This window comes from Baudoinia panamericana (genome assembly GCF_000338955.1).
Source record: "Baudoinia panamericana UAMH 10762 unplaced genomic scaffold BAUCOscaffold_3, whole genome shotgun sequence".
In the NCBI taxonomy this organism is placed as follows: domain Eukaryota; kingdom Fungi; phylum Ascomycota; class Dothideomycetes; order Mycosphaerellales; family Teratosphaeriaceae; genus Baudoinia; species Baudoinia panamericana.
Window position 1 is genome coordinate 645,908 of NW_006911259.1, and position 22,434 is coordinate 668,341.

The 22,434-nt window shown below is 54.2% G+C and overlaps 11 protein-coding genes across 11 annotated transcripts; 3 read left to right on the plus strand and 8 right to left on the minus strand.

The window, feature by feature from the left end:
- Window positions 1–1,344: 1,344 nt before the first annotated feature.
- On the plus strand, window positions 1,345–2,613 carry BAUCODRAFT_31152 (uncharacterized protein). The gene has a single exon (XM_007675338.1). The coding sequence runs from the start codon at window positions 1,437–1,439 to the stop codon at window positions 2,259–2,261; it is 825 nt and encodes a 274-aa protein (XP_007673528.1). The 5' UTR covers window positions 1,345–1,436; the 3' UTR covers window positions 2,262–2,613.
- Window positions 2,614–3,024: 411 nt separating this feature from the next.
- Window positions 3,025–3,645, plus strand: BAUCODRAFT_382879 (uncharacterized protein). Its single transcript, XM_007675798.1, has one exon. It carries the CDS (start codon window positions 3,308–3,310, stop codon window positions 3,626–3,628), a length of 321 nt encoding a protein of 106 aa, XP_007673988.1. The 5' UTR covers window positions 3,025–3,307; the 3' UTR covers window positions 3,629–3,645.
- A 1,943-nt stretch (window positions 3,646–5,588) lies between these two features.
- BAUCODRAFT_46923 (uncharacterized protein) lies at window positions 5,589–6,698 on the minus strand (the record flags this gene model as incomplete). The annotated part of the gene is made up of 3 exons (XM_007675463.1): window positions 5,589–6,088; window positions 6,145–6,363; window positions 6,443–6,698. Coding segments are annotated over 3 exons (975 nt in total), but the record flags the coding sequence as incomplete, so codon positions are not given.
- Window positions 6,699–8,004: 1,306 nt separating this feature from the next.
- BAUCODRAFT_145885 (uncharacterized protein) lies at window positions 8,005–8,718 on the minus strand (the record flags this gene model as incomplete). The annotated part of the gene is made up of 3 exons (XM_007675799.1): window positions 8,005–8,578; window positions 8,628–8,643; window positions 8,694–8,718. 3 exons carry the CDS (start codon window positions 8,716–8,718, stop codon window positions 8,005–8,007), a joined length of 615 nt encoding a protein of 204 aa, XP_007673989.1.
- On the minus strand, window positions 8,703–10,159 carry BAUCODRAFT_382967 (uncharacterized protein). The gene has a single exon (XM_007675800.1). The coding sequence runs from the start codon at window positions 9,908–9,910 to the stop codon at window positions 8,999–9,001; it is 912 nt and encodes a 303-aa protein (XP_007673990.1). The 5' UTR covers window positions 9,911–10,159; the 3' UTR covers window positions 8,703–8,998.
- Window positions 10,160–11,673, minus strand: BAUCODRAFT_382873 (uncharacterized protein). The gene is made up of 2 exons (XM_007675801.1): window positions 10,617–11,673; window positions 10,160–10,557 (listed from the first exon to the last, which is right to left on the minus strand). Exons 1-2 carry the CDS (start codon window positions 11,468–11,470, stop codon window positions 10,410–10,412), a joined length of 1,002 nt encoding a protein of 333 aa, XP_007673991.1. The 5' UTR covers window positions 11,471–11,673; the 3' UTR covers window positions 10,160–10,409.
- On the minus strand, window positions 11,654–13,209 carry BAUCODRAFT_383257 (uncharacterized protein). The gene is made up of 2 exons (XM_007675802.1): window positions 12,833–13,209; window positions 11,654–12,778 (listed from the first exon to the last, which is right to left on the minus strand). Exons 1-2 carry the CDS (start codon window positions 12,897–12,899, stop codon window positions 11,877–11,879), a joined length of 969 nt encoding a protein of 322 aa, XP_007673992.1. The 5' UTR covers window positions 12,900–13,209; the 3' UTR covers window positions 11,654–11,876.
- A 310-nt stretch (window positions 13,210–13,519) lies between these two features.
- On the minus strand, window positions 13,520–14,200 carry BAUCODRAFT_64411 (uncharacterized protein; the record flags this gene model as incomplete). Its single annotated transcript, XM_007675506.1, has 2 exons — window positions 13,520–14,005; window positions 14,042–14,200. The coding sequence occupies 2 exons, from the start codon at window positions 14,198–14,200 to the stop codon at window positions 13,520–13,522; spliced, it is 645 nt and encodes a 214-aa protein (XP_007673696.1).
- A 581-nt stretch (window positions 14,201–14,781) lies between these two features.
- Window positions 14,782–16,878, minus strand: BAUCODRAFT_103438 (uncharacterized protein; the record flags this gene model as incomplete). The annotated part of the gene is made up of 5 exons (XM_007675803.1): window positions 14,782–16,147; window positions 16,198–16,289; window positions 16,346–16,406; window positions 16,455–16,638; window positions 16,694–16,878. 5 exons carry the CDS (start codon window positions 16,876–16,878, stop codon window positions 14,858–14,860), a joined length of 1,812 nt encoding a protein of 603 aa, XP_007673993.1. The 3' UTR covers window positions 14,782–14,857.
- Window positions 16,879–18,342: 1,464 nt separating this feature from the next.
- BAUCODRAFT_120175 (uncharacterized protein) lies at window positions 18,343–19,804 on the minus strand (the record flags this gene model as incomplete). Its single annotated transcript, XM_007675804.1, has 3 exons — window positions 18,343–19,278; window positions 19,346–19,662; window positions 19,690–19,804. 3 exons carry the CDS (start codon window positions 19,802–19,804, stop codon window positions 18,343–18,345), a joined length of 1,368 nt encoding a protein of 455 aa, XP_007673994.1.
- Window positions 19,790–22,401, plus strand: BAUCODRAFT_103440 (uncharacterized protein; the record flags this gene model as incomplete). Its single annotated transcript, XM_007675805.1, has 2 exons — window positions 19,790–21,765; window positions 21,952–22,401. Exons 1-2 carry the CDS (start codon window positions 20,185–20,187, stop codon window positions 22,399–22,401), a joined length of 2,031 nt encoding a protein of 676 aa, XP_007673995.1. The 5' UTR covers window positions 19,790–20,184.
- Window positions 22,402–22,434: the final 33 nt, after the last annotated feature.

A 22,434-nucleotide genomic window follows, 5' to 3' on the forward strand; every position in this document is an offset into this window, starting at 1 on the left:
TGCGCAGTGATGCTATTCTCGGGCTGGCGTGGGCCGCTGCGACTGCGCTGTATGAGGTGTTTGATGTGGTCTATCTCCCTTGCCAGCGAGCGTTGCGCCGGCGGCGATTCCGGACGTTCCGTTGCCCAGGAGACATCGCTCTGAGCTCGGCTGACCGGCCGCGAAGTGAGCGGGCTCGGCACTTCATCCATCTTGGGCTCCACTGTTCCTCCCAAATACGGCTGTCGTCAAGCGGTCCGAATCCATAATTATGCGGAGAGATTGGCAGTCATTAATCGCAGGGGGATGAGTCGAGGGGAGGTAAGGAACGAGCAAGGGCCAGTGCACGCCAAGGAAGAGATGATAGACGATTTGGAGTATGTAGGCGCACTTACGCTGTCATCACTTTGACCGGAGAATAGAGCGGTGGTGGTGCAGATCACCCAGCTACTCTTCGTGCTCTAGTCATGACGTGCAGTAAAGCTGGGGCGATCGAAGCCGAGGAGGCGCACGCTAACACTTCCCGTTACGATTGCGAGAGGCATGCACATTAGGAGGAGTAACTCATCATTTGAGTACAATTGAGGGAGATGTATCACTTATCTGCATACTAATGGTTCTGGTCACGTTTCGATATGCTCTGCCGCCGTTTCTGAGCACACGTGAGTGGAGGTTGAACGGTCGTGACTCGTGCTCGTGCTCTTTGCTCCGGTCGGACAGATCCGCGCCGAATGTGGATCTCGCATACATGTACCTTACTCCCATCAGGTCCCCTTGAGGCTTCGTGCACGCTAATCTAAGTAGCCAAGGTACTTATCAATCATGAATATGGTACACAAGCGCTCTGAGGATGTATGTCAACAAGCATAAAGCCCGGCTCGCTACCTCCACTGCACCCTAATTGCAGGGGTACCATCATCATGGATCGCATCCGCAAGCTATGGAAGGGTGAGCAGGCATACGAGCCGGTAGGCGATAATGTCGATGAGCATGAAGGCAATGAAGGTAGACAGCCCCAAGCGAAAGCATTCTCATATCTGGAATATGGCATCTTCCTCCTCCTTGGCGTCTCTATGCTCTGGGCTTGGAACATGTTCCTCGCTGCAGGACCGTACTTTCAGGACCGTTTCCGCGACGATCAATGGATCTTCGACAACTTTCAGGCAGCCGAGATCTCCGTCTCGACAGTGACCAATTTGGGTTCTATGCTCATCCTCACAAGACTGCAGGCCAACGCCTCCTACCCTAAGCGCATTGTCAGCTCGCTTATGATCAACATGCTGACCTTTTCCCTACTGGCTATCTTCACGAAGCACTTCCTCGACATTGGTGCGAGGGGCTACTTCGCCTTTTTGATGGTCATGATGTTTGCGACTAGCCTCGCCACCGGACTTTGTCAGAATGGCATCTTCGCATATGTCTCAGGTTTCGCGCAGCCTTCCTACACGCAAGGCATCATGGTGGGACAAGCAGTCGCTGGGATTCTACCTTGCATCGCGCAGATCATTTCCGTGCTTTCCGTCTCTGAACGAGACCGTCCGGACAAACCGCCTGGTGACCACCCACCCCCACGAGGCCCGCCGCCAGTACATCCTGACAGCGCCTTTGGATACTTTCTTGCAGCCACCGCAATCTCGGTGATCACTCTCCTGGCCTTCATGTACTTGATGGCACGCAACAAGCAGCCCCAGAAGCTGCGCAATGATGACCTGCCAGATGTGGCTAACGCGCCGGAGGAGCGCAAAGAAGTACCCTTACTGTTTCTGTTCAGAAAAGTCTTCTGGCTAGCAAGCGCGGTGTTCCTCACCTTCGCCGTCACCATGGTCTTTCCGATCTTCACTCAGCGCATTACCTCGGTTCGACCCGTTCACGAGCAACCTCCTCTTCTGCAACCGCCTTCCTTCATTCCACTAGCGTTCCTATTTTGGAATAGTGGTGACCTGCTCGGTCGTCTCCTCACAGCCCTACCATCTCTGTCCCTTGTCCGCAGGCCACGCCTACTGTTCCTTTTCGCAGTCCTTCGATCGGCATGGGTTGGGCTGTACCATCTCTGCAACAACCGAGGAAATGGAGCAATTGTGTCATCCGATATCTTCTACCTTGTGGTAGTGCAGTTGGGCTTCGGCTTGTCGAACGGCTATCTTGGCAGTATATGCATGATTGGCGCAGGCGAATGGGTTGAGCCCGCAGAGCGAGAGGCTGCTGGAGGGTTCATGGGGCTGTGTCTCGTGGCTGGCTTGACGGTCGGCAGTCTGGCAAGCTTTTTCGTGGCGGGAGGATGAGTCGCAGGGCTCACATTCAGACATACCGTTGAGACCACGTCTACAAAAAAAATAAAACCACCAAGGGAACTAGCTGCTGATGACGGCATCGCGACAAGTCGTGCATCAATCCGAGTGGTCTTACTATTGTCCCTCAACGCACTCTCACTCGCCAGGAGCGTACTGGTATCGGTCGAAATCTGGCCTTCCACGTCCTTGGTTGTGCGGCCACTACAAAACGCTGTGATATATGGCAGCAGAGCCTCGCGCAATCTGTTGAATGCCTTTGGCGGGCGAGCGCATGCGCGTGCGAAGAAATTGAATGATTTCGCGGCTCCCTCTTCGCTAGCTCGCCTCGTGAGCGCCGTTTCCCTTGCTGCTTCTCAGAGACTGTGGTGAACTCCCAGTGAATTTCGTTCATTTTGTGCCGGGAGGCTTCAACATCTCGAACAGATGGCAGTGGCCGGTTTTCCACAGTCCAGAAGACGTGAAAGAATGGCATGGCAAACTACATAGTTCGTGAAGGTGGATGGCTTGACGTTGTGAAAGTACATTCTGAAAAGAGGAAGTGACTGCAAGTCGAGTAGATACGTCCTTGCAGCGAATATCGGACACGCCGTCGCTGGCTCCGTCTACCTCTTGAACCAGGACGTAGCTTACTACGATGCTCAGTTGGTCTTTGATATGAGGTTGGCGAGGCGTATGGGTGGTTGTCCAACACGAGGCCATATCTACAAATAGATTAGAGGCCGTGATGTGCTCACGTTCCAATCCTGTCACTGAGCATGTAGGTGTGCTATGTAAACTTAGGATTTCATCTTACCTACAGACGCGGAGCGGTTATGCTTGTGATAATTGACCAGACCTGGCTAAGCAACGATGAGCATTGTAGGGGCACGGAGGTGGGATAAATCAAAACAGAACGGTGAATAAACCAACGGCGCATACACGACGCAACTGCATGTCTTGCGTGATTTCGACATGGGCGCTGTCCTATCAACCACCCGCTACTTGGCGCCATGTAATGCGTGGTGGCTACCAAGCTAGACCGTAGATTGGCCCAGTTCATGACCTTTCAAGTACCACGCATCCCATTGGAAACTGTCACCCCATCTCACCAAAGTGGCCTGCTTTCTGTCAACCGGCTAAATCCTCGCCAACAAACCTGCGTTCCTATACCAAGTCCTTCGCCACGAGTCATCAGTACTAGCAACGACAACTTTGTTGGAAGGTTTCCGCCATGTGCTAGGTCGGCTCGGCGTGGCAATATGTCAAGAGTCATGCCCGTGGCCGTGTGGGGCGGAGTATCACCTCGTCGGTTGTGGGATGCATCAGGGCGAACGTGGTCTAACAGAACCCGTCTGTGTGTGTTGTTGGAAGAGGTCTGATCGAAGCGTAGGTGGCCGAAGATATAGATGAACTTCAGCCGCCTTTCCTGTCATTCTCGTTCGCTGGCAGACTGTGTCCAAAGCCATGTTTGGTCGCCGCAGCAGTGCTTTTGCTTTTCTTGTGGATTTTACGACCACTCTGGACCTGTTGCCAACCATTGACATGATTCAGAGCAGCGGTTGGTGCAGCCGGAGCTGGCCCTTTTGGGAGCTTATCAGGAGCAGTAGGAGAACTTGACACGCTGCCCTTACGCTCACGCTTCACGTCCGTTACGGCTGATGGGTTCACGTTCTCGTCGAAGCCCGCCTGCATAGCATTGGCAATCTGAGCGGCTTTTGTAAGACCGTTCGTAAGTGGCGACTCCTGGTGTTCGAAACGCCGGGCCTGTGTCGGTGACGGCGTTCGAAGTTCGGCTACGGGCGAGAGCAAGGGCGCAGTGAGAGGCGGAGCTTCATGGAATACATCTGTGATGCCGTTCGATGGCTGAACCGTGCCGTTCCCGGATAGACTGAGGCCTCGATTCGCTTTGGTACGAGGGCTTGGCGCGATGCGAGGAGACAGCGGCGCATGCTCCATGCCATCTCCCTGCGCCTCCCGGGTACTCATTTCAGTCCGCAGCGGTAACGAACGTGCATTCGAAAGGCTATGGTCCCAGACTCCGTTTGGCAGTGCCGCATGGGGCGGTGTCGGCACGCCGTTAGATCGATTAAGCCCAGCTAGGTTGGCGGCCGGCGTAGATCCGTTGACTATCAGTGGCCCGCCCAGGTCGCCTTCGATTTGTGCCGGCGGAATCAGCCCAGAGATGGACATCTCGTAGCTGTCCGGACTTTGAAGTAGGTCACTCTCGGCTCTGGATCGCAGACCATCGATCGTTGAGTAGCTCCTCAAATGACCCAATGGCGATGGTGATCGTGAGCTATGCAGACCGTTGAGCATCGGAGGCTGAAGGTCTGGCGTGATCCTCCGTGGTCGCTGTGGTGGGTCCCGCAGTGTCATCGGCACAGGGGGTACTTGCGGCAGCTGAGCATACTGCGGGCCAAGCTGGGGCGAGGCGACGTAATATCCCATGTACTCCTTCGGCATTGTGCTGTCGGTAGAACCCACCGAAGAGTACGTTGATGGCAGAGGCGAGTGCGGCATATGCAGGCCTGGTTGTGCTGGACCGTAAAACGGTGCAGCACGAACATGTTGATAGGGCGCTGGAAACGCACCAGAAACATCGTATCCCGGATGTGCCTGCTGCTGAAGAGCCAATGGATGCGGGATTGAGCGGCCAGGCTGCGACTGAGATCTGGCCGAGGTTGTTGGGCCTTCCGTCACGGAGGCTCGATGGCCTTGTCGTCTCAGCGCAGGTACGGCGGCCACCAGCGAGGGCGACGAGGGGTTCGTGTTCGTGCCCTCTCGCGACATGGAATGCGCCATTGGAGAAGATGGCGGATACCGTGCGGGATAATGGTACAGGTAGCCCGGCAACAGCGGTGCAGTCTGCGGCGGATTGTCCAGATAGCGTGGGCTGGGAAGGCCGTTCGTGAAAGCGCCGCCACGATGCAGGGGCGAGCCGTTGAGATCACCAATGCGGTGTTGCTGTTGCCCCTGCTGGCTGTGATGCTGTTGCTGCTTCTGCAATTGCGCTCGTAAGGCATCCTGTTGCACTTGCAGTATTTGGTACTGCTGCGCCAGATGCTCGTGCAGATTGCCCTTAGCTGCGAAGTAGTCAATAGTCTGCTGCGGGAGGGCAGGCGGGCTGTGAATGGTGTAGGGCATCCTCGCATTGCCGAAGGATGCACCACTTGACGCCCGACGGTTGGCTGATCGGTGTGCAGACTGATTGCGGCTGTTGCCCTTGCGCGATCGTCCAGAAGTGGGTTCCTGGCCGGCTCTGCCAGACTGCGAAGCACTGCGTCTTAGCGTTGCAGGCTTAGTAGCCGGTCGCTGAAAGATAGGCTTCTCTTCTGGTGGGAACTCGTATTCTTCGCAGCACCTTGCCAATTGTTGACCGTCTGCTAGAAGATCAAACGCTCGCCTTAGTTCGGCGTGTACGCCCGACCAAGCATAGTCGTCAGCAGAATTGCCAAGATTGCGATTCGTAGTGAAGGGCTCTTCCACGCAGAGGCGTTTCTGCGCTTCTTTCTCGTGATAGTTACTGGGTTGCCACCCCTTCTCCTCACGTGACATTAGTCGACCTTCTTTGATTGACACTACGTACTGCGAGTAATCGAACTCGTAGCCGTAATGACGGAAGAACTGAAAGAGCAGCTCGGCTTGGGACTCCTTGTTCGCCTCACCGAAGCCTTTCAGGGCATCAACGTCGTCCGCAAACCGTGATGGTTCGCCACGGTCGGGGTCTTTGCGCTTGTCCATGACCTTCTGAAGTGACGGAAGGATTGGTGGACTGCGCCGCTGAAGGAAGCTGATGATCATACAAATCCACGTGTATGAGCTTATAGTGCCTCCGAAAGCTGTCACAATGAGCGTTAGCATGTGATCTGCAGCAATGTGTACGAAGTCGACCGACCGGCATCATTCAGTATCCGTCTCTTGGTCCAGTACTTGATAATCTTTGCAAGTGGCCGTACTCGGTCGTCCAGCTGGACATAGGTCTTGATCATTCGCGTGTTCTCCAGCGCCAAAGGGTTGTTGACGTTGAGATCGCAGGCTAGCCTCAGTTCAGGATCCCAACATTTGACAATTGGTACCTTCGCAGAAGCGCGGCAAACGACCTTCTCCATGCCATCTGGTGCGTGCTGTCAGCTTGGTCATCTCGGAGGGACTCCTCACTCTCCTCGATCGCGGAGGCTGGTGGCTGGACGTACGTCTATGAAGCAGCATGGCCAAAGCATGCATACTGTCCAATCCTTGCTTCGACGTCGTGATGCAGATGTCCACATCGGAGTCACTCGAGCTCAGCAAGTTCCCAGACGAACCAAACACGTTTACCCGTATATTCGCTTCCGGCCATTCATCACTCATCATCTTATGTAGCTTCTCCACCAACCTTGCACGTCGCTCTTCGCTCTCGGGAGACGGCAGTAACCGATCGTACAGCTCGCGCATATCGCCGCTCAGCTTCTCGTCCTCATGCGGATCCAGCGTCCTCTTAGGCTCCTTCTTCGGCGGTCCGAGCTCCTCGTTGCCGCCTTCCACATACGGAATGCGTCTTTTCCGAAACTCAGCACCCGCCTCAAACTTGCAAACAACTGGTGGACCTCGTCGTGTACCATTCTGCCCTACAGCATCCACAATGACAGATCCTGGAGACTGATGGCCGAGACCATGGCTCGGTGACGGTGATCGGGAAGGGAAGCGCAGATCGCGTGGTTTTTGAAATGGCGTCGATGGCACGCTGCTGGAGTGCTGCGATTGTATTGGCGGCCGTGTATGATGGTATTGCCCTAAGCTTTCCGCCGAAGCGTCTGCCATGTTGGGCGCACCCCTCGCCGTCATGAGACTTGCTGTCTCACGTGTAAAAGTTCGTGATACCGTCTTCCCATTTGCAGCCACTGCGGTCAACCTTCCGGAGATGATACTGGCTATCCCACTCGCTATAGCCTTAGTCTGTCAAAGACCACGAGAGAGCAGCTAGCCGAGGGGTGGTATCGGTGGTGTCTCACGATCCGTAATGGAGCACGCTCCCAGTAGTGCCTTTGTGCCCCGAAGAAAGTGAAGGTGACAAGTATTCCCAGAAGCGCCCACACTAATCGTACAAGACCCTGTTATCCTACAATCTTGTATTGTATCTCGCTGTCGCCTTTCTTCGTAACAGACCCCTGGTCGACCGTCGCCAATTCAGCGGGTCTGGCGTGCGGCAAAATGCTGACGGTAGCAACCGAATCCCTCCCACGTGAGTCTGCGACCCTGCGTGCAAGAGTCTCACTGAAAGAACACAGCTTTCGGTTTACGCAGTGTAAAGATCGCGATGTCGAGAGTAGCCGTCCATCAAGAGAGTTGGAATGGTTCGGGTTTGTTAGCGAGTGTTTCAAGGGTTCACTTTAGCACTTTACGCAGGTCGCCGGACTTTCTGGGGACATGTCGCGCTAAGAGCAGGACGCCACAATATTGATTGGCTTGAGACGACGACCTTTAACAAACATTGAACATAGACTTGCCACGCTTTGTACGCTAATCGATCCGGGGCGCGGGAGCCGCTGAAATGATTCCACGGCTTATCCAAGAGCTGGCGATGAGACGGTGAGAGCACAGTGACAGTGACGCGACGCCCGGACAATGATTTCAAGGCTCTCACGGCTTACATCGTTGCATTGTACAGCGGGTTTTCCAGCAGTCTGCGCCTCATCCCACGAGAGCGCGGCAGCATAGCAAAGACACTTCCGCTTCGGTGTCTCACCAGTCCTTGGAGGTTCTGCTCAGCTCCTCCTCAGAACTTGCATAATGCCGACAGATTCTCCTTAGTGGCCGCGCTGAACTCCTTAACCACGCCCGCCATTTGTCTGAACTCAGCTATGCCAGCATCGCCCATACACTCGTACAAGAAGCTTTCGCTGGTCGTTACAACCGCGCCTTCTGCCCTTAGCCGAGCCAGCGCTATTGGCACTTCTTGTTGGTTGCAGCTTGAGACCCCGTCGGCGAGCACATAGACCTTGTGGCCTTCTCGTAGCAGGTCCAACGTCGTCTGCGTGACACAGATGTGACTCTCAATCCCAACGACTACCACTTCCCTCTTCTCCGGTCCCAGCTCATGGAAGGCTTTCTGCAACTCTGGCACAAACATGCTGAATGCGCTCTTGTCCACATGAGCTTTTGTCAGAACGCCGTCCGGCGCATCTAAACCAAGCTCCGGGCATGTCTCGCCGAGTTTGGCGCGTAGTTGGGTGGTAGCGAACACTGGGATTCCCAGAATCTTGCTTGCCTTCAGTAACTTCTGCGTCGTGGACACTACCTTCGGAAACTCATAAATGGCCGAGCGAAACTTCTCTTGCAGGTCGCATATGCTGGTGGCTGGTCAGCTTGCATGGGACTCGGTAAGACATCGTGACATACAATAGTGCTGGATGGACTGCTATGTTGTTAGCCGAAGAAGGTGAGTACGTGAGTCGCAACTCGTACCCAGCCGCCGTGCTGGAGCTGCCATCTCGCCTTCAAAGCCGACTTCTGACCTATGGTTCGTTTGTTGAAGAGGAATGTGTGAGACGGATGGCCGACAAGATGCAGCACCCTACTCTTCGTCTGTCTCGGAGCAATGGCACCTAAAAGCCGGCCCCCTCAGCAACAGAAAGCTGGCCTGAGGCCAAAAGTTACCCAATCCGTCCACGACAACCGCTATTCCGCCGGTACCACAGTTTCTGAGACCGCCTAAACTACCTTCTTTCTCATGGTTTCGCATACAAAGTCGACGCAGGCTCCGCTGCTCTCTATGACATGTCCGCGATACTGCCCTCCGCTTCCTGTGCCCGGACAGACTCATCTGCTGCGTGTTCATGCCATAAAAGTTGCCAATGCCCCTTAAGAAGCACCTTTCTAAGGTATTCAATGTCCTCCTCCACTAGGTCGTCGACCTTCACCCTTCGCTTGTTCCCATTTGTGCAGTTGAGCACAACTGCACCTTTTTCCACATGAGTTAGTTCACCGGTCAGTCTTCTTGGATCAGTCGAGGAAATTGGCCGGCCCCAGCGACGTGATCGAGTTCCATATTTATTTGCCATATCGATGATTTCCTGCATCCCCTCTTCCCCACGTTTAGTCGCTTCTTTCGCGTCACGCATGGGGTTCACAACCAAGGATGTGAAGACATGCATAACCTCTTCTAGCGGCAGTTTGTTCGCTTGGGCGAACGGTTTCAGATCGATCTGCGAGCGAAGGTATTCCCCGAAGCATTCATACATTTGACCTGTCCAGCGCTGCCAGTATGGTGGTTTGACCGAGAACTTCTTAGGACTGATATACAAAGTACCGTCCGGCATCAGAGTCGCCGGCACGTAGCGCTTAGCAAGCTCCGGGATCTTGTGCAGTGACTCTTCAATCCGGTCGCCCTCTACAGAGCGACGCGAGAGTGGTGTGCTCGGCACGATTGGCCAAGGTGCATCTGTGCTTGGACTGATGCCGGATGCTAAAGCGGCTGGTGGAAGGGTTGCGGGCGGAGTCGCAGAAAAGCGTTTTGGTGATTGTTCAGTCACAGTGACGGAATCGACCCGTGGTTGCTTCGCTAGCGGGACGAGCAACGTCGGAGTCTGTGGGTCGCCTTCGTTGGTCAGGTCGATGACTCCGGATACCGCACCAGATCCTGGACAGTCAGCCGGGCGCTTCCGGTTCGCAGGCGTGTCCATTTCCTTCACTAGCCGTGCTGTGGTCGGTGCGGTAGACAGGACGTGAGGTGATGTTGACTTTTCTGATCGCTGCTCGTCGTCACACTTATACAGGAAGCTTAGTGTTACGGTCTTTGCTTGTCGGATGCTAGGACGTGGCGGTATATGCTTCAACGACCTTGGGCCTCACAATCCTGTGACGCATCTGGCGCAACGTCCAGACAAGCCGACGCTGCCGACAATGACAATACGACGAGTGCCTATCGCTCTGTCCTTGCCGAGAGGAAGTCGTGGTCGTAGGAGGTGACCGTCGCGTATACCAGTACAGACGTGCAGGCGCAGCGTGTCGTGCTTGCCCACCACGGGAGGAGGTGAAGGTTGGTACATCGCGTTCACGAGGTGACTGGTACCAAAGTGAGCTTTGGTGTAACGTGATCACTTGCATAACCAGGCTCGCCCCTCCGCTTTGCACCACCGCTGGCCCTCACTTCACGCAGTCTTCAAGTCTCTGTGCGTCACACTACTTCGGCGCACTTTCCACCCCATCGGCAAAGTCCTTGCAAGTTGTTGCAAATCCGAAGCCGTTGGCAGCATTGTATTCGAAACATTGCTGCGCATACTCCGGGCTCGTTGTGCCAGTCCCATCCTTGACTAGAATACAGTCGAAGCTAGATATGGTACAGTGCGGTGTCAGCTCCGTTTTGTTGGCAAAGACTAAGTGACGTACCCCTTCGATAGACTGTCCGTCAAAGTACCACCCACACACTGATCAGTATTAACTCCCGTGAAGAACAGAGTCAAGATGCCTTCCTTCTCCAGGAACTGCTCTAGATCCGTCTTCGGGCCCCACATGCCACTCATTCTATTCTTGTGTATCCACACATCAGGGCGAGAGCTCAGCTTGGTGCCCTCTTCGTAGATCTTGTCGAGAGGGGCATAAAGCGCACTATTCCACGCACCTCTTGATAGCATTCTGCCCGCGTCGACCTCATCGCCAGTTTCTGGATCTTCTACAACGCCCATTTCGCTACCAAGACCTTTGTACTTGCGTCCCTTCTTTCCGTCTTCGAACTGAGTATGGCCGCCTAAGACTCCCGTATCGCCATGTCGGTCAACACCGTCACCGGCGCCCTTCCGCTCGAAGGCATTGCCGTTCATTACACCTTCCTCATCGTTCACTACTTCGAAGCCAAAAGTCCTGGTGACAGCGGGCGGAAGCTGAGCGATATCCTCGTCTGACAAGCCCCAGTTGACCCAAACGACTCTGATGCCGGCCTTTCGAGCGGCGGGGATGGCGACCTGTGCCAACTGGTCGAGAGCAGCATGACCGGCTCCTCTTTTCCTGCCGAACGCGGGACTAAGGAAGAAGTTCTGCATGTCAATGATTATGAGGGCTGATTTGGCCGGATCAATCGTAATGGGCACATTTGTCGTTTTGATAGTGATGCTAGGCGTGACCGGCGCTGAGTCAGGTTTCGGTGGGTGGGTGAGATCGAAACCTGTGCGCGATGAGTAGAGCCAAAAGTTGTTTTCGTTACCGATGACAGCACGATGGTGCTTTACTTCGCCATTGGCCGCCATTGTGATGGCTACCTCTTCAGGTGGTGTAAGGAGCGGAAGCAATGAGGGTGGACAAGATGATGGAAGTCGAACTGCACACTTACTATTTTGCAGAAACCAGGTGTCTTAGTACGCTGTTTACTAACTCTGCAGCAAAGTATCTGTCTGACGATGGTCGCCACCGCGATAAGATGGAAGCTCGACATGAGGGGCAGAAGAAGCCCAATGCCGACCTGCCTATCTCGGCGAGCCTAGTGGGCGCGATCATTTTCCTCTAAAGTCGCATCGAGCAGCACTCGACCTTCTGAATACTCCATATGGAGTCCAGCAGTGGCTGGCTTGGTTCTGTTCTTTGGCTGGTATCTCTGAACTTTGGATTTCGACAGAGAACTCGCTGTTCAGCTCACCGGGAAACAAGAACGCGTCTTTACTCCTCGTACTGTCCACCCGGTAGCATTTCCCGACCCTTCTCCAACAACCCTTTCAAATATTCGTATACCGCGAAGGTTACCGCCTGGCCAGGAGCAACCCGCATCACTCTAGGAGTGATGCCCATCCAGAACGCCCGTATTCCTTCCTGCTTCCACATTGTGTTCGCTATCGAAACAATCCTTTGCATGGAGCTCTGGCCAAGCTCCGCCGGCGCCCTCTGCAATCGCGTTTTGATTGTGTCGATAGGAGCATTCGAAAACGGTCCGACGGCTCCAGATATCAGCCCTATCATTGCCGTCTGCCAACCAGGTAAAGCAGCACTGGGGTCCGGGGATCGTTTTTGCAGTGCATCCTTAAGCTCGGTGTAGGCGGTGAAGTTAGCGGCCTGGTTGGTGCCTTGCCGCAGCGCCGTAAGCGATACACCTCGCCATAACGCTCCTACGCCTTCCTCGCGGATTACGGTGTACATGGCATGGGCGGCGTTGCGGTACTTTGGTACGTCCAGCGGATCTGCCATACTGTGATGTTGGGCTTGTAACCTAATCTTAACCACTTCCATAGGCGTGACAACCGCTACAGCCTCGGTTACACCGGCTGCCAGACCTGCCAAGAAGTTCGCACTGCCCGTCACCCTACCGTCCTTACTCAGAGCTTGCTTATACCACTCGTAGCTGGTGAACCGGATTGCCATCTTGGGAACAATGCCTGACAGCACTGCACCCAACCCTTTGTACAATGCTAACGGTGTTTCCTTCCTCGATATCTCAAGACCAGTCTGGATGAAACCGCGTCGTTTCGCTCCAGGTTGCCTTGCCCGCCGTGACAGCTGCATACGCACTTTAATAGTATCGAGAGGATGGCATAGGAGCGCCTCCATTGCGCCCGCTCCTCCGCCAGCTTGCCAGAGTTAGCGAAGCGCGTGTCTAACCTGCCTTCCTGTACCAGGCTCACCTATGAGGTTCGTTGCTGCGGAAGCTGGCTTCTTGCCTCCCGGGCCAGAGGTAGTCTTCGCAGACATGCTGAATTCGCGGGCGTTTCTACTCGAAGAGGGAGATCTCGCGAATCAATCAAACAGCAGCGTTGTTTGAGGCTTTCGACGGCATGCGAACAACATCCGTTGCTCTGTTGTTCTTATGACAATTGAGAGGGTAGATGCCAGCATCGGAAAAGACCCGCAACATCGTCTGGTGCAGCTATAGAGAACCGAGGCGTTCGGAAGCCGCATTACGTAGTTCCACGCTCAATGAACTAGCCAAGGAGCTTATTCCGCGTGGGTTGCGACTGAGACCTGTTCCTGGGCGAGCGGAGCTCCTACCTCGGGACATTGCGGACGTTCTCGATATTTTGTCGGCTTAGGCATGCGAAATGAGATGCATTGCCGTCCTGGTCCTGGTGTGTCCGATTTACTCCGGCAATATTTTTGCCATGCCAGCAAATTCGCCTGGTCTAGGTTCTCCATGTTCTTCTTACATCGTATGCAATACAATGCCGCCTTCAAACCTTGAGCCGAAGCTGAGAAGCGCGTGAACATGCGGGGTGCATGTGCCGCCGCACCGAGGCTTCTGTGTCGGCGTAGAAAGTCCCGGTACTTTAAAACGGAGAGTCAAAAGGTCCTTGGCAGTCCAGCATAATCCGCGTTCATTCGCGTTCGAACAGCTGGAACTCGAAAGACACATCTTCACCACTGGTAGACTCTGTCAAGGGTTGCTCCGGAACATCCTCACCCACAAAGTGTTCCAGTTCGGCGAGGCTTTTCAACACCCAGCTGGAAGCTTTCGACAAGTCAACCGGGAAGTGGGTGTCACAGTTGTAGTCCTTCAGTATCCGTGTGAGAAGTATAGATCTGGTCTGCGGCATGTTCAATGCGGCATCGTAGATGCGTGAGCCTCCAATGATGAACGCACGACCTACAGGCGGTGCTTGACCAGCAGAGATGTGCTGCTCGAGCGCATGTAGGGCCGCTGGAACGTCTTGCGCCACGACGACATCGTCCGTAATACCTTCCAGATTCTCGCGGTGCTGGCTGCTGATTACGACGTTCGTTCGATCCTTCAGTGGTCGGAACTTGGGCGGTATGCTGTCCCAGGTCTTTCGTCCCATAATTATCGCGTTGCGACGAGTTCGCTCAAGGTTAGATCGTTTCCAAGCATCAGATTGCACGGAGCCGGTGTTCTTGGGCATTGGCACACGTTTGGTGACACGCGCAAAGTACGCCATCTCCTTCCTGAGCATGGGCCATGGCAACCCGCCAGCGTTGCCGATCCCATTGTTGGGTGTTGCCGCGACGATGATAGTCAGCGGAAGCTGCTTCAGTGACATCTCGCCGTCCATTAGAAGTCCTTCTTGAGGAAATGCGCTCTGCGAAAGTTTGCCAGCTGAGGCTTGAAAGTGATCACTCTGCCAAAACCGGTTAGCCTGGCGCGTGATCACGCGGAGCAACATTAACGCAATCTCCATGTTGATATCCTGGAGGATAGCTATCAACATAGCTGGGCATTCTGAAACATGTTGCGTGTGCGCCGGCATGAACGAGATGATGTGGGAATTGCGAGTTGGTATGCGTATGAATGCACCATGCGAGATGCGAATGCCGTCTAGTCTATGTAGATGTACTTTGCATGCTCACATCCAACGCGTAGACACGACTGACTCCAAGAGCGCTAGCCACTACTGCTCGAGTACGCTGCTGAGCTGGCAGACTGCGCGACAGAAAGGAGTAATTGACTTGTACTGGTCCGGATTCACAACTTCTACCCACCCATGCAACATTTGGGAGCGGCTGCGCTTAAAGATTGTAGCGGAGTTAGCAAATACCGATTAACAAGCCTCGGGACAGTTTGAGATGTCGAGGCTGAGGAGGGAAATCTTTTTTAGCGAGCAATCTTAAGGAAAGAAGACATCGCTATACTTGGTTCTGATATCGGCTAGATAGCTAGGTACACAGGTAGAGGCGAAGAGCTTGAGCCAAGCTAGCATTTACTCCGGTACCAGCTCGCCCAGAGCTCTCCAGAAGTCACAACGCGTGCCGCGTCCGCCCTCCCAGGTGTAAGCGTTGACCAAGGAGAACTGGTTCACAGCGGTAGAAGAATTGCAATACTCTATGCCGCCAAGAGTAGTTATGATTGGGCAGGTTGTGTTGAGATCCAGCTGGTTGGGCGAATAAATGCTATATGGAGGAAAGCTGCTTGCTGCGTTAATCGAAACGTTGTTCGTAGACACCCCATTTGCAACTGCGTTGGATATGGCCGGGTTTGAAGTGGTGATGAAGTTGCCCCAGATTCTTTGGAACGCCGTGGTAAAATCCACTGAGTAATACTGACCCGGGTAGTCGAAATACCCCGCAACATCGCCGCCGTGCTCAGATGGTGGAATCGAGAACTGTAGCTTGTATCCTTGGCCTCCGTTGCGGTTGTTACTGTACGCTTCCGCGAGCCAGTACGAGGGACATACGAAGGTGGTCTCTGCGTAGATATTGTCGGCTCGCTGCTGCTGACCGGTGCCATCAGAGCTTTCATTGAGGGCAGTCGCTCCCATATTGCCGGATGTGGCAAAGAACGGAGTATTTGGGTCCACGGAGGCGTTTGTGGAAGGATAGTAGTAGAGTATCTTGGCGATGTCGTTGTTGGAGAGAAGTGGGAAGGTCACACGAAGGTATTGCACCAGCTGATCCTCGGTCTTGATATTTTGTGGCGTAAAGTAGTATCCTTCGTTGGCATTATTACCGGAGAGGATATTGAGTCCATTGACTTGACCGCGGCCAAGTTGTCTGCTCGGCAAATCCTGTACGAAGACGCCATCCGTGACCGGCAGAAACGCCCAAGTCCCGTAGGAGCCTTCCTGAGATACTGTTGCGCTAGCATTCATCAGCGTGCTGGTGTTTTTGCTGACGAGGCACTCGAAGATTGGCGTCCCGTTGGTCGGCAGGTAGGGCATAGACGGAGGGCATCCCGCGGCAGTAGCAAATGCGTAGTAGCTTTGAGAAGGTACCCAGTCCTTGTAGCCATACTGCATGGGAAGGTAAGGGCTGGCTGCAATGGTATTGATGAAGAGCTGAGTGCCGAGGGAGCCTCCATACGCCATGTCTTGGAGCATTACACTGCCACCTCCAGCGCTTTCGCCTGCGATTGTCACTCGCGTTGGGTCGCCATTGAACAGGTGAATGTACTCTTGGACCCATTGCAGCGCCAGATGTTGATCGAGAAGACCGGCGTTCACAGCACCTTTGCGGAAGACCTCGTCAGAGCTAAGGAATCCGAATGCGCCGAGCTGACACAAAATTAGCTCAAGCGGCAGTCTCCATGATGCTGGTGACATACACGATACTGTATAGAGACGCCAACAAACGAGTTGCCGTTCGTATTGATAATGGCAGTGAGATCCTGGCGCCCATTGCCCTGACCATAACCGCCTTGTATCCCCTCGACCGTTAGCGTAAGCCACAGCATAGTTAAAAGCCAGACTCACCGCCATGGATCCAGACCAGCACAGGGAGGTTGGTTCCGTTGCTTGGACTCCAGACGTTGAGCTACTGATAATGAGCTGCATTCCTATCTGTCCACAATGCTTCACTCACGAAAAGACAATCTTCGCTCGATCCTGTCTGATTGACTGGTGTGACAGGTGGCGGGTGCGAGCTTGGACTCTGCGGGCATTGCGGTGCATAGCTGTTCGCCGAAATCGTTGCCGAGCGGTTGGTTGTGGGCGCTCTTGGTGCTTGGAAGCGAAGATTACCGATTGGGGCTGCTGCGAAGCGGATGCTGAGATGTCTCTTAGTGATAGCCTTCTATACTTGCTATACGTGGTTCTAGGTACCCTTGAAAGACATTCAGATTGGCAGTGCTGTTAGTATGACCTTGGTAGACACTGTAGCCCAGGTCCACCTGAAGTGAGCTGCTGGCAGATGACTGCCTCTTAGCTACGCTGGAGTACGGTTGAGAGTTGTAAGCAGATGGTGCTGCTGTCGCCGCAGCGACCAAGGTAAGGAAAGAGAACAGCATTGTTGCGGGTGGATTGAGAATGAGCGACGGTACTGTACCTCCGCTTTATATGACACGCCAGTAGTCATGACGCGGTTTTGCTGGTGGCAGGATGCACAAGTCCGTAGCGCCATGCTACGGCAAGGTGGAGCAGTGCGGTTCCTGCAGATATGGTTGTGCACATTGTTCAGCAGTGCGGAATATACGACGATCATCGGCTGTTGGTAATGTTATTTACCGGATGCGATGGTGCATTTTCCGCAATAAGTGCGCGAAATTGTACTAATGCATCCTCAAAGGTGTTGTAGTTGTGGTCGGATGACACGAGCTTCCGGTATCATGGAAGATGTCTCATACTGCACGCTGTCTATGGATCGCTTCAGGACGGGCTCCACATCAGGACCCTCGCCTTATGGGCCCGTTGTTAAGCTTTCAAGAAGGTGGTGACCTCTAGCCAGTAGTTGATGACCACTTCATAGCTGTTAAGAGAGACATTCTCGGGACTTTCGAGGCGAATTCCGTGCTCACGCTACATTCGAAGTCAGGGAACACAGTAACATCTCACCTCCCCGCAAAACGGCGCGTGCGCAAGTGGAGTTCCTCCGCTAACTCGCTCTCATTGACAGCTCACCGCGTGGCTAACTTTACCGCACGTCAGAACGTTGTGCCTCATTGACCGGTGCTACCCAAGAGCTCAATGCTGGTAAGACAGGAGTACAGAGCGGTCACGTACGGCCAACGTGACAGCATCGGCAGGGATATCTTTGCGCGGCTTTGCTCGATTTGTCCGAGCGGAGACTGGGGCACGGTAGCATAGCTAGCACATTCGGTAGTATACCTCAGCTGTTCGAAGGTTGGGGTGCACTGACTTAGCCAGCGACCTTGAAAGACGGTCGCATGTGCGGTACGGTAGAATGCCGCACGAGGAGTTGGCATGGAAACATGGATGGCAGGGTAAAGTCTGCGAGTGACAAGATTGGTGGCCTTTCTTCAGGTTAAAAGTTCGAAGCTACTAGCTCTTCAGCGCCGGACATAGCAGCAAAGCACTCACTGCCTAAATGGCACCATCTGACCGTCATTGCCGCCTGGCTTATCAATCATTCCTCTGGGTCATCCCATGAGGAGCTGCTTGAGATGTTTTGCGATGCCCATGTGTTCGCTTTGATTCGCTGGCTACCCACTGGTTCTATGCTGGCAATGCACTAGACGTCTGTTACAGCAACTCACGCCGTTCACTGGACTGAACGCGCAAGCCATTTAATGGTGAGGATGACGGCGCACACCGAATGTTATACGAACGATGTGTACGAGCCGTGAAATGCTGTTACCGAAGCGCGTATTATAGCGCTGAAGTGGCATTTGCATGTTTTACAGCGTAACAGTACTCCAACTTGCATCCAAAAGCTACGGTTTGCGGCCACGCTTCGAAATGCGTTCCAACTTTCATGAGCGAGCCTGTGCCACACATCAAAGGAGCTTGAGTATCTAGAAGTGTCTCGATGATGGGGTGGGCTTCTTGAGTATGCGATCCACCATCACTTCGCTCAGGCCAAGATAGTTAGCAGGGTCGCAGAGCGCCCCTAGCTGTTCATTAGTCAAACCTGCCCGTTTGATATTCGTGTTTGACGGAGTAGGTCCAACAATGAGCTGTTTGATTGCTGTGCCGTTCGACAGAGCCCCGTATACTAGATCGTGCGCATACTGACGACCTATGGTCTTACCCAGCCCCATCATAACGGCTTCGCTGACAACAGCGCCCTTGGACAGAGCCAGATTGCGCTTCATTGCCTCCCCGTCTACCTCGATGCCGTTCAGAAGGGATAAAGTCTGCTTCAGACACGCGTGGCTAAGCGCACATAACTGTGGCAACACGATCCACTCCAGCTCCAATGGGCCAGTACTACGTTCATGATCTGCAACAATCGCTACAACCATGTTGCTCGCCAGGCCGAGAACAGTGCTTGCCATGGCACATATATAAGCTGAGCCGATGGGATTACGCTTCTGCGGCATTGTCGAGCTGCTACCACGGTGGGGAGAATATGGTTCTTTAGCTTCCGAAACCTCTGTCTGCATCATTAGCATCAAATCGGTCCCAAACTTGGCACAAGTAGCTGTAAGTAAGGCCAGGATGTTCGCAGCCTCTGCGAAGTTGTCTCGTTCCGCATGCCAAGCAGTCTCCGGCACTCCTAGGTCGAGCACCGCAGCGAGAAGTTCCTGGCAGCGAAGTGCAAGCGGTATGCCGTCTACGGTGTCTGGAGCGCTGAATGACGAGGCCGACGTAATTGTGGCGAGCGTGCCTGCCGCGCCACCAAACTGCAGGACAAACAATCGGGGCTTCAGCTTGTGCAGACGCTGCTTGTGCCGTTGGAAGGAAGCAAGCAGTCGAGCCAACTTGAAGCCTAACGACATCGGCACGGCCTAGCAGTTGTGTGCAGCAGATTAGCCCACGCGACATAGTCTTGACCGCTCAAGAAGCGAGGCATACTTGCTGCAGATGGCTTCTTGCTGCCATTGGCGTCGACCTATGTTCTACGCAGAGATGCTCTAAGCAATCAATAATGCTGTCCGGAGCATCCTCAATGACACGGAAGGGCTCTCGCAACTGCAAAACCACTGAAGTGTCCATGACATCCTGCGTCATCGTACCCCAGTGCGCCCACTCTCCCAACCCATCCTCAACCGCATTCACATTTCGTACGAGCTGCTGCACAACAGGGAGGATCGGATACCCAATGAGCTTGGTCTGCTCTCTGAGCTCATCAAAGTCAAGCTTGCTCACGCTCTCGCAGTGCTTAGAGATCACTTATGCGGCCCGTTCTGGAATGATACCTAGCTTTGCCTGAACGTTGGCAAGAGCTCCTTCGAACTGCAAATAATACGCAGTCCGCTGTTTGTCCGACCAGATCGCTGCAGTCTCTGGCGTGGAGAATGAAGCTCCGAACATATGCGAATCGATTACAGTCGCTGACTTAGAAAGACTAGCCGTTCCGACTTTTGTAGAGAGCTTATGGTTGGGAGTGCAACAATGCTTCCACCGCACCGCAACGACCGGCAGTTGATGAGGTCGCGGATGTGGCGATGTTCAGACAGAAGTACATTGCATGCAGGTACCTCATCGTCCGGGCAAGTTGATATCCCCGGAGTGCTTGGAGATATTTATTCCGGGTCACGTGAGCACGCAACTTTTGGCGAAGCGGGGTACTTCCGCCGGCTTGACGTCGCGTCCGAACGCGACTCCTACGAAGTTTGACTGCCGACACTGACCATCTCCCTCAACACATACGCTTGCTCTCAAGATGCAGCTGGTAGGTACAAGTCGCCGAGATGACTGCTGCGGGGTACCGGAATGGCACACCTTTTCTCAGCGTGCCGCACACGCAGAATACCGCTCCAGTGTTGGAGTATCGATGTATGTACACGCAAGAGGTCAGACGCAAGCACAAGCGATACAAAGATGGTTTCTTACGCTACCACACCTTCAACAAGCGCGTCATGGTGTATGACGATAAGCATAACTTTCTTGGCGATAGCCATTGGACAGCGAACGCAGCGCTGCAGGAGGGCGACGAGGTCAACCTGGAAAGAGATGGAGCCATTGTCGAAGTTGGAGAGCTTATGCACATGAGTGAAACTGACCTCTCTGACCTTATAAAGAGCAAAAGGAAGGGTAATAGCGACCCTGCCTCGTCTCCAACGCCGCGAACTCCGTTTGCGAAGACAATCATTGAGACAGCGGCAAGATCGTCCGTTCAGGCCAAACATCGCTCTCTCAATGCGCTGCTCGGTGGCACAAGTGGGACAACGGGTAAGGCAGCTCTGCCTGTGAAGTCTCCATACGAGCTCCATCAAGCGGCTGCAGGCAGCGAGCCTTGGGAAGACGGCAGGTCAGCCAAGCGGCAGCGAACAGGTGCGGCACACGGTGGTAGCATTGCTTGCACCAAAAAGCTATCAAAGGAGGAGCCACCATGGGCGCGGACATCGGACGCTGCAAAGCAGAGAACGAAGGCACCCCTTCAAGAAGGACAACAAAGGATGAAGACGCACGGGACTGTTGACGTTCATAATGACGAGCCTACTTCGGTAGGGTTCCTCCCAGGGTTCCCAAGCGATGCGCTCGCACCGCTCACCTCATCGCCGAAGCGACCGACTCCGAACAAGCAGCCCATACCAGTGCGTTCGAGCTCGCCGGCCTTCCAAACGCAGAGACTGTCGCCTAAGTACAGTGTCAATCCGGGAGACGCTCATGCCCGAAAGGCGACGTCTCTTGTCGAGAATAGGTGTGTTGCAGACGATCGCCATAAGCAGCCAAAGGATCTCTCAAACCAACGCCTTGGAGCAGGAAAAGATCTCGTAAGAGCGCATCGTGACCCTAAATGTACAACACCGCCAGTGGCAAGTAATGTGGGTGAAAGTACAAACCCTGCGACGGTGCAGATAGCGACCGGTCTGCCCAAGAAGAGACAGCTTTTGTGCCAGGCTCAACTGAATGCATACGACAGCCAAGCACCATCCGCCAAGCTGGGCGAAGATCGTGGCCGGCTGGTAAACGCCGGAAGGACTGCTGTACCAGAGAAGAGCAAGGTGCCAAAGACACAGCGCGAGCTGCTCAAAGAGCGCCTGGCCAAGCTCGACGGCAGAAAGCTACAGCCGACTTTGGATGACGCAGATGCTGATATCGAAGGTGTCCGGCGACAGAATGCAGCTCAATCCGCGAAAGAAGTTCATCATGATGCTGCGGATGGTGTAACTTGCCCAGAAAAGCCCAACCAGCCAGAAGCTCGCAAGACCAGCCTAGCGGAGCTCGACCAGACGCGTTTGCATGTTAGCCCAGGCAAGGCTGATGATGGTCGCTGCGTCACCATCGCACCTCCAGCGAGAAACGATGTAGCCAGCCTGCCGGCCAGGGTACAATCAGAGCAGGAACCAGAGCGACGACGGGTACGACAGAGGAAAGGCATCGGACGACGCGAGATCCGGACATGCGCAGAAGCATGCTTCCAGACTTCGACTGCAAGCGCAGAAGTGCCAGCTCCTGGATCGCCTCCAACAGAGGACGAGGGTGGCGTCAACACCCAACCTTCTGCGACGCAGGATGATGGTGTGTTCCAGCGAGCACAGTCGGACAATATCACCATGAGCAAGCCGTGGCGGACATCTGCTGCACCTATGAGGTTAACCCTTTCTCCATCGAAGCGTGCTGCACAAGCTGGGACTATCTCAGAGATTGCGCCAGTAGCTACACCTCGTCCACTTGCACTCGTCAAAGCATCAAAGAAGCCTCTACATCGGACCGTCAGTCTCAAGACGATGCCGGAAGGGTCGACGGCTGTACTGCTTAGTCGACCATTCCAAGCGCCTATACGAGCCGGCGAGTCAGGTGGCGAGATGCAGGCGGCTGTAGCTGTCAAACCAGATCCATGGAGCCGCGAGGCATTTGACCTCTTCACATGGCGGCCGCCGAACTGGGACGAAGAGCGATGGTGCTTCAAGGACAGTCCAGATACTGCTGTGGTGACTGCGCAAAAGATCAATGAGGCATGATCGTTGCAAGCGAACTGTTTGTCGCTTATGAGC

Excerpts from the sequence above, each read along its gene's own strand:
- BAUCODRAFT_382873 (XM_007675801.1), bottom strand. The coding sequence starts at position 11,470 with ATGGCGGCCAATGGCGAAGTAAAGCACCATCGTGCTGTCATCGGTAAC. Across the intron at positions 10,558-10,616 it reads ACGGACAGTCTATCGAAGGG|CTTCGACTGTATTCTAGTCA; the intron begins GTACGTCACTTA and ends TACCATATCTAG.
- BAUCODRAFT_31152 (XM_007675338.1), top strand. The coding sequence starts at position 1,437 with ATGGTGGGACAAGCAGTCGCTGGGATTCTACCTTGCATCGCGCAGATC.
- BAUCODRAFT_382879 (XM_007675798.1), top strand. The coding sequence starts at position 3,308 with ATGACCTTTCAAGTACCACGCATCCCATTGGAAACTGTCACCCCATCT.
- BAUCODRAFT_383257 (XM_007675802.1), bottom strand. The coding sequence starts at position 12,899 with ATGTCTGCGAAGACTACCTCTGGCCCGGGAGGCAAGAAGCCAGCTTCC. Across the intron at positions 12,779-12,832 it reads CGCAGCAACGAACCTCATAG|CTGGCGGAGGAGCGGGCGCA; the intron begins GTGAGCCTGGTA and ends AACTCTGGCAAG.
- BAUCODRAFT_382967 (XM_007675800.1), bottom strand. The coding sequence starts at position 9,910 with ATGGACACGCCTGCGAACCGGAAGCGCCCGGCTGACTGTCCAGGATCT.